At 46.4% G+C, this 15,720-nt stretch overlaps 1 protein-coding gene across 1 annotated transcript in view; it reads right to left on the bottom strand.

Annotated features, from left to right (window-relative positions):
• LOC135875016 (palmitoyltransferase ZDHHC11-like) overlaps nt 1–5,304 on the bottom strand; it is a 78,580-nt gene extending 73,276 nt beyond the window's left edge. Inside the window, exon 1 of the mRNA XM_065399986.1 lies at nt 5,095–5,304. Within this exon, the coding sequence (XP_065256058.1) occupies nt 5,095–5,304 (210 nt within the window). The remainder of the gene's footprint in view (nt 1–5,094) is intronic.
• Between the last annotated feature and the right edge of the window lie 10,416 nt (nt 5,305–15,720).

Here is a 15,720-nt window from a genome sequence, read left to right as displayed (position 1 = left end):
AAATAACAAGAAGAAGTGAAAGAAGGAGATGGCAGAAGTGCTAGGAGGGTGATGTGGATCAGCAACATACAGAGTGAGACAAGATCCAGATGATGCATACTCTTGAGGAGGAATAGGAAGAGGAAAGAGAAAGAGGGGAAAACCAACCCGATAGCTTTCTTTGACAGGGTAACAAGCCTTGTGGATGGGGGGGAAAAGGAGGAAAGAGCCGTAAACGTGGTATATCTTGACTTTAGTAAAGCTTTTGATACTGTCTCATATGACCTTCTCATAAACAAAACTAGGGAAACGCAACCTAGATGGAGCTACTATAAGGTGGGTGCAAAACTGGTTGGAAAACCATTCCCAGGGAGTAATCATCAGTGGTTCAGTCATGCTGGAAGGGCATAACGAGTGGGGTCCCACAGGGATCAGTTCTGGGTCCAATTCTGTTCAATATCTTCATCAATTATTTAGATAATGGTATAGAGAGAGTACACTTATAAAGTTTGTGGACGATACCAAGCTGGGAGGGGTTGCAAGTGCTTTGGAGGATAGGATTAAAATTCAAAATGATCTGGACAAATGGTCTGAAGTAAATAGGATGAAATTCAATAAGGACAAATGCAAAATACTCCATTTAGGAAGGAACAATCAGTTGCACACATACAAAATGGGAAATGACTGCCTAGGAAGGAGTACTGTGGAAAGGGATCTGGGGGGTCATAGTGGACCACAAGCTAAATATGAGTCAACAGTGTAACACTGTTGCAAAAAAAGTGAACATCATTCTGGGATGTATTAGGAAGAATATGTAAGTAAGACACGAGAAGTAATTCTTCCGCTCTACTCCGCACTGATTAGGCCTCAACTGGAGTATTGTGTCCAGTTCTGGGTACTACGTTTCACGAAAGATGTGGACAAATTGGAGAAAGTCCAGAGAACAGCAACAAAAATGATTAAAGATCTAGAAAACATGACCTATGAGGGAAGATTGAAAAAATTGGGTTTGTTTAATCTGGAAAAAAGAGAAGACTGAGAGGGGACATGATAAACAGTTTTCAAATACATAAAAGGTTGTTAAAAAGGAGGCAGGAGAAGAATTGTTCTCCTTAACCTCTAAGGATAGGACAAGAAGCAATGGGCTTAAATTGCAGCAAGGGAGGTTTAGTTTGGACATTAGTTAAAACTTCCTGTCAGGGTGGTTAAGCACTAGAATAAATTGCCCAGGAAGGTTGTGGAATCTCCATCATTGGACATTTTTAAGAGCAGGTTAGACAAACACCTGTCAGGAATGGTATAGACTAGGGGTTCCCAAACTTGGTTCGTGGCTTGTTCAGGGTAAGCCCCTGGCGGGCCGCGAGACGCTTTGTTTATCTGAGCGTCTGCAGGTACGGCCGCTCGCAGCTCCCAGTGGCCGTGCTTCACCGTTTCCAGCCAATGGGAGCTGCGGGAAGCGGCGCAGGCTGAGGGACGTACTGGCCGCCGCTTCCACCAGCTCCCATTGGCCTGGAGCGGCGAACCGCGGCCAGTGGGAGCCGCGATAGGCCGGACCTGCGGACGTGGCAGGTACACAAACCAGCCCGGCCCGCCAGGGGCTTTCCCTACACAAGCGACGTCCCAAGTTTGGGAAACACTGAGGTAGAAGATAGAAAGGTCAGATTTTTACTAGTTTTTGCTGATAGACTAAATATTTCAAAGAGCACAGAGATGAAAAGGAGGGAGGTCTGGCCGTGGATGGCATAGGGTGACCAGATAGCAAGTGTGAAAAATTGGGACGTGGGTGGGTGGGGGTTAACAGTGTCTATATAAGACAAAGCCCCAACAATAGGGACTGTCCCTATAAAAATCTGGTCACCCTAGAATGGCGGGAGGGAGGGAGGGAAGGAAGGAAGAAGGCAGCAGGAAGGGGATCAGAGGTGAAAAGTAATGAAGGCAGGGACAAAAGAGCGGGGGAGAGGGGAGAAAGAAGGCACCGAAGACAAGGGGGCAGGTGAGATGGAGCAGTAAGAAATCAAACACACAAACACAGTACAGAAATCAAGCGATACAAGGAAGAGGTAAGTCAGCCTGGTATCTAAATGAGGCAAGTGAATCATATGGGAACTCAGGGGATGGGAGTGAAGTGGTGTGGTGATGACAGAAGGGAGAAGTCTACAGGCTCTAGAGGTCATGTCTGCTGTTCAGTGGCGTCCCAGCAGCTCTTTTTAAAATCCAACTCCTGTTGTCTTGGTGTCTGGTGGAGAGTGAGGAGATGGGACCCAGGGGACCCCCTCCAGCAGCTGTAGACTCAGGCAGCAGAGCAGGGTAGTGTAGCAGTTGGAGGGAACGTGGAGTCTCAACTTATGGACAATATATAGGTCCTCCTGTAGCCCTCCTACTCATGGATGTTCTGGTGTTTACTTGTTTACAACCTTAAACACAAGTTATCTCGACCAGAGGCATCAAGCATTATACCTAAGGAAGGCCACAGCTGATCTTCAGGTATGAGATATTCACCAGTCACATCTGTGACCAACTGCAGAAATGTCTATTATTTTTATGAATATTGTGTGACTCAGTTTCCCTGTTCAATTTTGTATTGCAGCCTGTCTGAATCAAAGAAAGCTCTAAATAGGATATTACAGAACCTAGCAAGACAGGTAAAGCAAAGACAGACTCCTTTGAAGCTGGGAAACAATGGTTAGAATATCAAGTGATGGGAGAATTTACCTCCCTGGCTCCATCCAGGCTAGGATATTTTACTTTTACCCAGGTAAAGCCTGAAATCAAAAGGCCCTTGCCAGTTAAAAAGGTACCTCTGCCAGATAGGAAGGGGCTTTTGGGGTGAGCTGAGAGAGGCTGGCCAGGGATGTGTCAATGAAAAGGCTGACAGACAGAGACAAAAAGATTAGGCAGCAATGCAAGCACTGTAAATTGGTTCTCCAAACTCAGAGACAGGGAATAAACCAGACCTGCCTGAGCTATGGATAGAGATGCTAAGCTTAGGTAAGGGAATATGCATGTAAAAGCCTCTTTGTTATTTTATATCTACTTTTCTAAGCACTGTGCAAAATAAATCATACTTGGTTTTGGAGAAGCTGTTTCTGTCTCTCTACAAATGTATGCTGTCACATAGGCTCCCAAAGAGAAACCCTAACCAATAGCTTCAGTCTCATATGGATTATTCTTGAGAGGTTTCCTCATTAGTAATTCCCTCCAACCCAGGAGCAAAAGATCCTTCTGTTCAATTAAAACCAGTTTACATTAGCAGTTCTCTTTTGTTCCTGTTAAGCAGTAGCCTTACCTCAATAGCCCTGTTTCCTTATGAGGTTTCCCAGCAATCTATTTAACAGTTGTAACTAATATCTAGATAACTTAGGGCATCTGAAAAAGGCCATTTTATTGCTTCTCCACAGGTTTAATGCCTCATTATTATTACAAGTTAAAGCAAAGGGTTTATGCATATCTTCACATTATTTTCTCATTTTTTAATTTGGCCTTTAATTTTGTTTGGCCAAACATAAAACGGAATCAATTTCATTTCTTTGAGGTTGCACTGCTACCACCTCACTTTAAATGGACAAAAGTATGAACTGCAACAAATATGCATCCATCCTCTTTTCTTGGAGTGGGGAGGGCTATGAATTTTCATAGGTCATACTATCAGCAGACCTCTCAAGAAATTTTAGTCTATAAAATGCTGCCGCACCTATAAATGTGATAGGAAACCAAAGCTTGTTAGCCTTGACAAGTTACTGTAGCTGTTTGATCCCTTACTTGGTGATCATCATACCACCTCTTCAAGAATTCTTCTAAATCAAATAGTAATAGCAAAAGTAGAACAGCAAACTGGCACTCCCTGTGCAGCATTCAACTAGTAACACAATCATGGGCATACTTTGAACTTAGTTGATACCAGACTAGTGGACCCAGGAGAAATTCTGACAGAAACAGACGAACACAGCCATAAGTAACCCGTAAGGAAATGGTCCCTCTCAAGCATACAGTAACACTGCCCTCCTTTTTCCATTTTGGTCAGACTTCTTGTTTTCTTTACTTCTATGTAAATAATATCATCTTAAGCAGCCATCATCTTACTTGTAGGTCAATGACAGCAGCAGCAGGGCCATGCATAAAATGTTCAATGTCCCCCCAAACCAGTCACTGATGGTGACAAGTCATTTGTGAAACAGGGTACCGCGTATCACAGCAAAGTTATTTGGGAAATCCAGAGCACAAGGAGCTCTAGACACAGATCATTATTTTGATTTTCATGTAAAGAAAGAGGCTTTTTTCTTCACTGGGATTTTAAAACATCTTCAATAGTTTTGCAGTGTAAAAGAAGTTTTTTTGTTGCTTATAATGTACATGAAAGATACAAGCTAGGCAGACATACTTATATAACTGGATTTTAAGGCACCAGTTTTTCTGCTTTGTGATTTTTTTTTTTTCTTATTTGCTGTGGCATGGACTTGAGAGTATTCAAAATGAGACCCTGAAAGTAATCAAGCGAGGCAAATGTACTCCCTTGCCATATGATACACATTTATAATGAAATGATACCGTGAAATTCCATTTATAGTGAAATAGAATGAAAGTCCAAATGGTTAAAAACTATTTCTGACATGGCACTTTTGCAACCAGTCTGATCCCAAAGTTTATTCTGTTGCCAGTTCGGATACACCATGCTAATGGAAATGCAGGTTATCCTCACAGAAATGGCCAATTGGTGGAAGAGTTCCAGCCTCCAAGAGCACACCTTGCCAACTACTGACTGATGTTAATGTGTAGAAATCAGAAAAGGGATTTCAAGATTTCAAAAAGAGAACAGTAGGAGTACATATGAAATACCTATGTGTGGTCTTTAGAAATGTGTAAATGCTTTTAAAATAATGAGTAATATTCATGCTCAGCCTGGAGTTGCAAAGCACTAGAAACTTAATCTGGTCCCCCTGCCTAATTCCTATGTTCTAAATTCTACTCAAGTTTGATTTAATTTTTTTTTAATTTCATTTTTACTAAATTACTAAAGATTTTGAGGGGGTGGGGGGCAAGGGAAAAGATTTCCAAGTCCAACTAAAACAAATCTGGGTATACATTACAACAAAATACAACAACAAATATGCAACTTACCCAGTACCAAAATATGCAGCAGCATTGACAATAATGATCAACAAATCCCAAAGGTTTATAATGATATAACAGGATGCTTTGATATCCTTTTGAGAATCTAGACCTTTGTGGATTGCAAACATTAGAAATGCAGCAAGTAGGTGAACTCATGTCACACGTCTTCTTTAACAACGAAAAAATGAAAGGAAAACAATTCTTCTCCGCTTTCATGAAGTCTCTGACTTTTGACTAGATTCATGCAAGATTTCAGCCCTCAATTATGTCAGATTAAAGGCTTTTCAAAGCACCAAGAGCACTTTCAACTAAAATGAATAGTAACTCCTGTCTTTCTCTGCTCAGTTTTAAAAGAGAAACTCATGTTCTGAGCTTTTGAGTTGAAGAAAGAGGAAACCACAAGAAGGAAGTACAAACGGTTGGTGAGAATGGTCACATTTGAGTAAAAGGTTAGCATTTTCAGGAGAAAATTAAAAAAAAAAAAAAAAAAAGATTCCATCTCTAATACTGGACTGCACACACATTGCTTCAGTTTCTCTTCCCACACACACACAGCAAAAATCAACGAGAGAGTCGCACACTTCGTTGCTTCTGTAGATGAGTGCATTATACATACCAGGGACAACTTGCATCCTTACATTCCACTTTACAAGATTCCTGGGAGCCACCCTCTTCTCTGTATTTCAGCAACTCCTGAAACCTCCCCTCTAAATCCTCTTCTCACACCAGGGGCTCTGTGTGCCTCTCATTCCTCTTACCATACCAGGGATCCTCACTGTCTCCCCATCTAGAGGTTCTATGTATCCCCCATTTACTCCTTTTCCCATGCTAGGTGCTCTGTGCCCGCCTGCCCCCGCCTCCCCATACTAGGGACTCCATTCTCCCTCCCTGTCAGGCGTTCCGTGTGCACCCTATTCCCCACTATGCCTCCCTACTCCTCCCAATCCCTATTCTTATTTCCTTCCTTTTTGTCATTCAGGGTGTCAACATGTTAAACTCTGTTGGGCCATGCCAGTGGGATATTATTACACTGGAAAGTGTCAATGGCTGCCAACCACTGGTTCTTTGAGCTACAGAAATTTACAGAGGTGGCTGAAGCTGCTGGCTCTGCTCAACAGATGGAGGGGGGGGAGGCTGTGTCTCCCTCATTTTCCTCTTCTGGTTTTCCAATTTCCCACAAAATCAACAGGATTCTGCCTGCTGATGCCTAGAACATTTGCTGAAGTTTTGGCTTTGATGGGATGCGATGTTCAAAAAATTAGCACATTGCATCCACATGGAGAAATATTACTGAGCTGAGTATAGGGTCTTGCAAGCTTCGCCAGTGAGTCTTGTGAGAAAGAATTTGAAGTGCTTATAACGTAAGTTTTACCCAATATGGATTTATTTTAATTGATTTTTGTTTTAAATCAGAGAATATGGAGAATTTAGATTCCTCCACTCCCAACACCATCCTCTTCTTGGTTTCAGACAACAGCCCCAATACTTGCTGATGAGTTAACCCTTTCAACTCCCTCAGGGCTGCAGAAGCGGCAACTGCTATAGGCTCCAACACCTATCACAACCTACTACACTATCACGCAGGTTTAATGGTGGAACTGGGACAGATAGGGAAGATATAGGGAACGGGCAGTACTGAAGGAATCTGCACGTAAGGACCACATTCCCTGGATTCTGCAAAGCTCTGCTCTAAACGGGGCTCACTGCACCACAGGCTGCTTAGGCATTTCTGCCACTATGCAAAACCATCAGCCATTCTCCACATCCACAGAACAATCATGAAATGTTGCAGATGCCACCACAGCGCTGAAGTAGCAACAGCAGCCATGGAATAGCTACACTGCCCCCAATTACACAATGTATCACACCTCTGTAAGACCCCCTTGTACCAAGTTTGTCTAGTAGGGCTTTGCATCAGGGGACGGGAAGAGGGTTATAGGAGAAGGATCTGCCTTTATGCCTCCATATTACAGGATATACCCATAGGCGGCGAGTTGTATGGGCTCATGGTGCCCGGGCTCCAGCAATATTCAGGGCCTGGGGCCCTGGCTCCACCAATGTTTGGGGCTGGGTCTCTCCCCTGGCCCCACCTGCCGCCCCCACGCGCCTTCCCCGAGTGTCCCTCAGCCCCCACTTGCTGTCCCCGCTCGCCTTCCCGGGTCCCCAGAGCAGATCCTCCCCGTCTCTCCCCTGCAGCTCCATGCTGCCTCCCTGCATCAACTGCCGCCGCAGGGTCCTAGTGCCCCCAGCCACTACTGCCAGGGCAGACTGACCCTGAGCCTGCCCTTTCCCCTCAGACCCTTTCATTTTCCAATGGGACCCTCCACCAGCAAAGGGCGCCCTCCCCCCGCCCGCAGTCACTGCTCCTGCCCCACGCTGGACAAGGGGCAGCCTCACCCCCCACCCCCAGTGAGGCTACAGTCAGGGGCAGCAGCAGGGGAGGAGGCACACATGTGATGGCAGCCCCCCCCCCGGAACCCACCGCAGGGGAGACAAGGGGGCTTCCTGTACCTGAGAGGGGCCCTAGGAGCATATGCAGTGACAGTGGTGCAAGGTGAGTGTGGTGCAGGGAGGAAGTGGGGCGGGGGGCCTCCCCCGGAGCTCGCTGCTACCTGCGGGGAGAGGGCTGGGAGGAATCCTCCTCTCTGGCCCTTGCCCCGGGGCAGCCTGTCTGCACCCTAAACTCCTCATCCCCAGCCCTGTCCCACCCCAGAGCTCTCACCCCCTGCACCTCAACCCTCTGCCCCAGCCCTGAGCCCCTCCCACACCCCAAACCCCTCATCCCCAGCCCCACCCCAGAGCCCTCACCCCCTGTACCCCAACCCTCTGCCATAGCCCTGAGCCCCTCCCACCCCAAACTCCTCATCCACAGCCCTCACCCCTGCACCCCAGCCCTCTGCCTGAGCCCCTCCCACACCCCAAACCCCTCATCACCAGCCCCACCCCAGACCCCTCACATTTTTACATTATTTTAAAAAATATACAGTAACTCTTCACTTAACATTGTAGTTATGTTCCTGAAAAATGCTACTTTAAGTGAAACGATATTAAGCGAATCCAATTTCCCCATAAGAATTAATGTAAATGGGGGGTTAGGTTCCAGGGAATTTTTTTTTTTTTTGCCAGACAAAAGACTATATTTTATATATATATACACACATATAAGTTTTAAACAAACTATTTAATACTGTACATAGCAATGAGGATTGTGAAGCTTGGTTGAGGTGGTGGAGTCAGAGGGTGGGATATTTTCCAGGAATTGCCTTACTGCGAAATGATGAACTAGCACTCGGCTGAGCCCTCAAGGGTTAACACGTTGTTAATGCAGACTCGCACTCTATAAGGCAGCAGGAATGGAGGGGGGAAGGGAGGGGAGACAGCATGGCAGAGAAAGAGACAGAGACACACACCCTGTATGTGAGAGAGAGACTTTGAGACAGCAGCTGCGCTGCCAGCAAGCTCCCTCCATTCTGAGCCCTGTCGTGCCCCCCTCCCACTCTGTGGAGATGTGGGGGCAGGAACCAGGGAGGGGGACACCCTGACAACAGCACCCCTCTTCCCCCTCCCCCCCCGCACATAGGGTGCAGACAGCAAGTGTGAAAAATCAGGATGGGGGGGAGGGGTAATAGGAGCCTATATATGAAAAAGACCCAAAAATCAGGACTGTCCCTATAAAACCGGGACATCTGGTCACCCTATCTGCACAGCAAGGAGGCGGCTCCCGGAGCAGCTCCAAGGCAGAGGGCAGGAACAGCACAGGGCAGTGGGTGGGAGGGACACCTGAACTGCCCAGCAATTGATAGCCTGATGGGCGGCAGCCACACAGGGAACTTAGGGAGCTGATGGGGGGCTGTTGGCCCACCCTGGTTCCAAGCCCCCACCAGCTAGCTCCAACGGGCTGCTCTTTTTGCAAGCTGTGGACAAAGCAGGCGGCTGCCAAACAACACTATAAGGGACCATTGGGCAACTTTAAACGAGCACGTTCTCTAATTCAGAGGTTCTCAAACTGTGGTCCACGGACCACCAGTGGTCCGCGAGCTCCATTCAGGTGGTCTGCGGATAGTTCCCTCTAAGGTGCACTCCTGAGCGGCCGCACATGAGAGAATGAAGGGCCACCCACCTAATTAGTGGAGCCGTGCAGGCGGGGCTCCTCTAATTAGGTGCCTGGACCCTGGAGAAGATGCACATGTAAGGTAAGGTGGTGGCCTTGGGGGGCATAGGGAGTAGGTAGGAGAGGGCAGTGGTGTGAGAAGAGGGGGTGGGGGGAATTTGGGATGTGCAGGGCTACGGTGGCCATAGAAAGAGGCTCAGGGCTGCGGTTGCTGGGGAGAGACCCCCTTCCTTCCCAGCTTCAGCTCTGTGGCTGCTGTGGCAGGGGAGAGACTCCCCCACCTTTCCAGCCAGAGCTCAGGGCCTGCTGCGGTGGGGAAGAGAGGGAAAGAACCCCCCTTCTTCCCAGTTCCAGCTTGGGGGCTGCTGCGGCAGGGGAGAGAGGGCACATCCATCGCATTAGAAAGGTTAAGACTACTGATATTAAAATATGAGTTGTGTGTTTTTATGTGTAGAACAAAAAAAGTTTATTATTATTTAGAGTATTTTTTATATAGCACTTTTATCCAAAGCGCTTTACAATAGTTAGCTAACGGTACATACAACATTTGGAAAGATCATTAAGTGGTCCGCCAAGACCCTCAGCAATTTTCAAGTGGTCCGCGGAAAAAAAAGTTTGAGAGCCACTGCTCTAATTGATCAGCAACGTAACAACAAAACAATGTTAACCGGGACGACTTTAAGTGAGGAGTTACTGTATATTGGCTTACAAGGCAGGTGGGGGGGGGGAGAGCGGGACTTGGACCTGTTCTGGGCACCACCAAAAATTATACAAACCTGCCACCCCTGGATATACCTCTTAAAGGGTTCATTTATACCTAATGAAATTAGCAATAGGCAAGCAGCTGTTTATCAGCTACAACACTGCTCTCAAGGCAGTGGGTTTTATTCTGCCTGTAGTCCCTTACAGTTGATATGAGTTAAAGAGAAATTAAAAACATTATATGCCTAGCTTTCTGATCTTTTACTGGACCACACCGCTTTTTATAACTGTATCTAGTACAGCTCCAACACAATAAATCTCCTCAGAATTTGGCAGTTAAGTAGCACCTGTCTCCAAGACTAGTTAAAACAGACTAGAAGACTTAAATTTTACATTAGTTCAAGGCACATTATTTTAATTCTTTAATGCCTTGGAATGTCACAGTTCTTTAATTTTCAAAAGGAAATAATTTAGATCAAGTGTAGAAATCTTAACAAAGTTAATGCAAATAAATGATTTGACCTACCTCATCTCTTTTGGTGGGTAATACATTTTTTCATAAAGAAAACAACGTTTATATTTTAGGCATTATATTTAACTGTTCTTACTTCATTGTCAGTGGAAGGGGGGGCAGAAACACCTCTCCAATTCCCTAGAATGCAATGCAGAACACTGGGAAGAAGACTTGCTTTCTTCTGTAACCACTGTTGCACTATATTTGGCCTAAGGATAAATGATGCATATTATTTATTGGTACATTTCCAAGCACTAGAGTCTCCACCAAAATTAAAGAAGTTAACATAACTGTAAATTACAAACTAATTAAGTTGTATATCAAACTTGATCAATTTTAAATCAATCAATCCATACTTCTATTAGCTGCCAGTATCTCCAAATTCTCAGCAACCCCCAAGTAAGTTTCAAACAGCTCACCTGTAACCTAGTAACAGGCCGTATTCACAGCAAAGGAGTATTTACACTGCTAAAAATCCACACTGGAACTTTCCCCCCTTTTTTAAACCTCAGCCTCATGCACTGCCAAAAAAAAAAAAATCACATGACAGGGCAAGAAATACAACCACCTTTATGAAGTCCTTATATTTTAGAACTTTAGAAATCTTTTACAACAATTTAGCAAGCATGAAGCAACTCTTTAAAAGTCTGACCAAGATTTTCAGAAGTGACTAGTGATTTTGGGTGTCTCGATTTTTGGGTGTCTAAGTGGAGATCCCTTTAAAGGGACTTGATATTCAGAGTGTAGATGTTCAGCAGTTTTTCAAAATCAGGCCCCTTTAAGGAGTCTCCATTTGGACACTCCAGAATCACTAGTTACTCTCTGCATAGGAAGGGGTCTGCCTGCATGGATCCATGTGCAGGATCAGGGCCCTGGTTAAAATTATGAATGGGGATATGGAGGGTGGAGCTGAGATCAATCTGAATTTATACATTAAACCAACTGTATACAGACAGGATGCTATAGAGAAACAAAAACCAACTATATTTAGTAGGCATGAGTTTATTTTAAGTCTTTGTGACCATCTTCAGTTATTGTAAGTGCTCAGCCACCAACTTAACATTGCTCAGACAGGAAATGTTAGGAAAGTGTTTGCTGTCAGACCACAAAGTAGTTGTGCAGTCATAACTTCAACTAGTCACACTAAACTATGATTAGAACCAGGCTCCTCATCCTTCTAATTCAAATTCACTTCTATACTCACTTCTTCCACATTACCCTCCACTGTTAACTTTGTACTACCTAGGGTTGCCACCTTTCTAATTGCCGATAACCAGACCCCCGCCCCCAGGCCCCACCCACATTGCGCACTCTTCCCTCCTCTCCCCCCCCCCCCACTTGCTGGATCCTCTCAAGGAGCCTGCCTGCAGGTAGGAGGCAGCCCTGGCTGAGCAGAGGCTGGCGTGGGTTAATGACCCGGTGCCTTCCCCTGCCCTCGGTAACCAGACTTTTGGTTCGGGTGCCATTTAGGGTTGCCAGGTCCCCTTTTTGACTGGACTTTTTGGTCAAATGATACCCGGACACAGAAGCCAAAAAATTGACTGTCTGGGTATAATCCAGATGGTTGGCAACTCTAGTACTACCCCTAGGATTTAGATGAATGTTTATGGGGAATAAGTTATAATATTGCTTTACCAACAAGCAAACACTAAACAAAAGATTTGAGACTAATTACAACCATCATGATCCTGCATACAGGCAAGCATACTACTGTGTTTCAATGCTTATGCTCAAGATATTTTCCAGGAGAAAGTGGGTAAGTTAATATCTTTTATTGGGCCAAGTTCTGTTGGAGAGAGAGACAAGCTTAGACAGAGCTCTTCTTCAGCTCTAGGAAATGTACTCAGTTTCATAGTTAAATACAAGGTGGAACAGATTGTTTAGCATAAGTAGTTAACACATATTTCAAAGAGGACCATTCAAGGTGAAGTGGCCAGTTAACACCCCTCCAGCCATAGGGGGGAAAAGTGGTGCTGGTGGAGGCTGCGGGGGATAGTGGGTTATAGATTGTTGTAATAAGCCATAAAAGCAATAAAAATATTACCTCACCCACCTTGTCTCTCTAATATCCTGGGACCAACAAAGCTACAACAATACTGCATATAAGATATTTTATTTAGGTAAGGCAGCTCCAACCATTCCTCGTAAGAAGCCAGACGACTAGAAGGCAAGGTTCCTAGCCAGGCTGGACTGCGGTTCCAATAAAAAGACTTGACCTTCAGTCTGTGTCTGCAGGACTAGGACTGGTAAAGAGAAAGTAACATTTACTTTCTGCGCAAATTAGATCTAGAACTTATTGAGACAATATTAAGGAAACTCAAGGCTGCCATTTTTACAGAGTTACTTTTCAGAGCGGTACCACAAGTGTGATCTATTTAAGGTACCACCAGTGCTGGGTTTACAATGGCGCCATGGAGCTGGGCCCATGCTCAGAAGGGGCCCTGACCTGCTCTGCTTGCTGGCTCCCCGCTGCCCACCACTTGCTCCTCTCAGCCTGCAGGGTTGTGCAGGGTGCTCTGCATTTGGGGGGGGGTCTTGGAGGAGCTCTGGCCATAGGGAGTCGTGTGTGTGTGTGTTGCAGAGGTGCTGAATTTCTGATTTCCCCATGGGTGCTTGACCCCAGCTCTGTCCTAAGCCCTGCCCCCACACCACCCTTTCCCCCAAGGCCCTGTCATCCACCTCTTCCTGCCCCCACTCCACCCTCCTGCTTCCTGCCCCTGTTCTTCCCCCTCCCCTCCAGGGCCTCCTGCCCACTGCTGAGCAGCTGATCAGTGGTGGGCGGGAGGTGCTGGGGACGAGGGGGAGGATCTGATCGATGGGGCTGCCGGTGGGTGCTGAGCACACACTCCTTTTTTTCTGTGGGTGCTCCAGCCCTAGAGCACCCATGGAGTCAGCACCTATGGGGTGTTGGGCGGGGGAGCTGTGTGGCGTGGCATGGGCCCGCCCCCGAGGGGAAGGGGCGTGCTGGCAGCACAGGGCTGGGCAGGCCACTGGGCCTCTGGCAGGCCACTGGGCCTCTGGTTTGTAAATAGTGGCCTTGCACTGGGCTGGGCGGAGTGGGGCCACCCCGCCATGCCCTGCCCCATTGCCTCTGGCTGGCCCCTTGCTCTGGGGACTGACCTCCCTGCGCCATGCTCCATTGCCCCTATGGGGGCCCACAATTTTTTTGGCGCCAGGCCCACAAAATGTTAATCCGGCCCCGGGTACCATAAGTGCGATCTATTTCAGAACAGCATCAGTTTTCTAACCCCTTTGAAATCTTCCATTAAATGTTGCTAGTGTCCACATTGCATATTTGCTTCTCTAGTGATCTCAGCTAGAATGTCTGAGCTCCTCTTTTTGAGCAGAATTGTCGTTCAGCACAACGCTAGGAGAATAACTCCTGATAAGGCAGGTGGTGCAAGTACAGCTTTACGATTCGTTATGGTGAGAGTTTAGTCCAAACTAAATTCTTTAAGGGGCATATTGTGAAACTGAAAACATGTACAGTAACTCCTCACTTAACGTTGTCCCAGTTAATGTTGTTATGTTGCTGATCAATTAGGGAACATGCTCGTTTAAAGTTGTGCAATGCTCCCTTATAATGTTGTTTGACAGCTGCCTTCTTTGTCCACTGCTTGCAGAAAGAGCAGCCCGTTAGAGCTAGCTGGTGGGGGCTTGGAACCAAGGTGGACCAGCAGCCCCCCCATCAGCTCCCCTAAGTTCCCTGTGTGGCAGCCGCCCATCAGGCTATCAATTGCTGGGCAGTTCAGGTGTCCCTCCTCCCACTGCCGTGTGCTGCTCCTGCCCTCTGCCTTGGAGCTGCTCCCAGGAGCCTCCTGATTGTTGTGCAGGAGGTGAGGGGGAAGAGGGGTGCTGATGTCAGGGTGTCCCCCTTCCCCCGCTCCTGTACCCCATCTCCACAAAGTGGGGGGGAGGGACAGGACAGGGCTCAGGATGGAGGGAGCTTGCTGGCAGCAGCTACTGTCTCAACTTGCTGACATGGTGTGTGTGTGTGTGTCTGTCACACACACACACACACACGCAGCCCCCCGTCCGGCACTTTGGAAAGTGGAGGGAGTGGTGCACTCCAGTGGGATAGCATGGGTTCATCATCACGTTCAGTTTCCACAGGGAATGTTTGCATCAACTGCCATGCTGTGTCTCCTCCCTTCATTCGTGCTGCCCTGTAGAGTGTGAGGCTACATTAACAACAATGTGTTAACCCTTGAGGGCTCAGCCGAGTGCTAGTTCATCATTTAGCCAGTAAGGCATTCCCTGGAAAATATCCCACCCTCTTCCACCCCCTGACTTCACCACCTCAACCAAGCTTCACAATCATCACTGCTGTGTACAGTATTAAATTGTTTAAAACTTATACTGTGTATATGTGTCTGTATATATAGTCTTTTGTCTGGCAAAAAAAATTCCCTGGAACCTAAACTCCCCCTCCCCCACACATTCATTCTTATGGGGAAATTGGATTCGCTTAACATCATTTCACTTAAAGTAGCATTTTTCAGGAACATAACTACAACAGTAAGCAAGGAGTTACTGTACCATTTTTCTACTAAGTTTTAACATAAGGCTAAAGTGTCACAGCAAATTAAACAGCATTCAACCTCTAGACCATAATTTCAAAAAATATATTTCCTAAAATAGGCGTACATTGTACGTCAAAGTTGGGAAGACTTTCTGCAGCAGTCTAAGTGTTCAGAGACGTTTCTCTAGACGTCTCAAACTGTTTCTTTCTTTATGGACCTATGCCAGTGCAGAAATTTTATGGTGGAGCTCTGTCTTGCCAGGCCCCTTCCATCTCCAGTATGGCATCTTCACAAGTTGGTGTGTGCACTAAGAGGCACAGGGCCCAGCTACACTGCACTTGTGCCAGCTGGGAGTTCCCCTCCAATAGGAATTTTCTGCTGAATATGTGCAGCTGGGTTACAGTCCCTCTGTACCATCCACTTTGTGAATTCGGCCCAATATCTTTTCCATTTGTACCCAAAAATCAGAACTTAAGTTGTATTTAAAATTCAAAAAGTGATCCCTTCCCTCCCGCCCCCCCGCAAAAAAAAAAAAAAGCAGGCTCACTTCCCTTGCTCATCCAGCATTCGACTTTTCTTAACCTAAACTAAGGGTACGTCTACACTTGCCGGTAGATTGGCACTGCTGCAATCGATGTAGCGCGTGTCAATTTAGCAGGTCTGGCGAAGACAAGCTAAATCGATGGGAGAGCACTCTCCCATCGATTTGTGTACTCCACCTCCCGGAGAAGACGCTCTCCCATCGACACGGCTAAGTGTAGCAACCTCGGTAAGTTTATCTA

Source organism: Emys orbicularis, chromosome 2 (genome assembly GCF_028017835.1).
Source record: "Emys orbicularis isolate rEmyOrb1 chromosome 2, rEmyOrb1.hap1, whole genome shotgun sequence".
NCBI lineage: Eukaryota > Metazoa > Chordata > Testudines > Emydidae > Emys > Emys orbicularis.
This window is presented reverse-complemented; position numbering and strand designations above follow the sequence as displayed.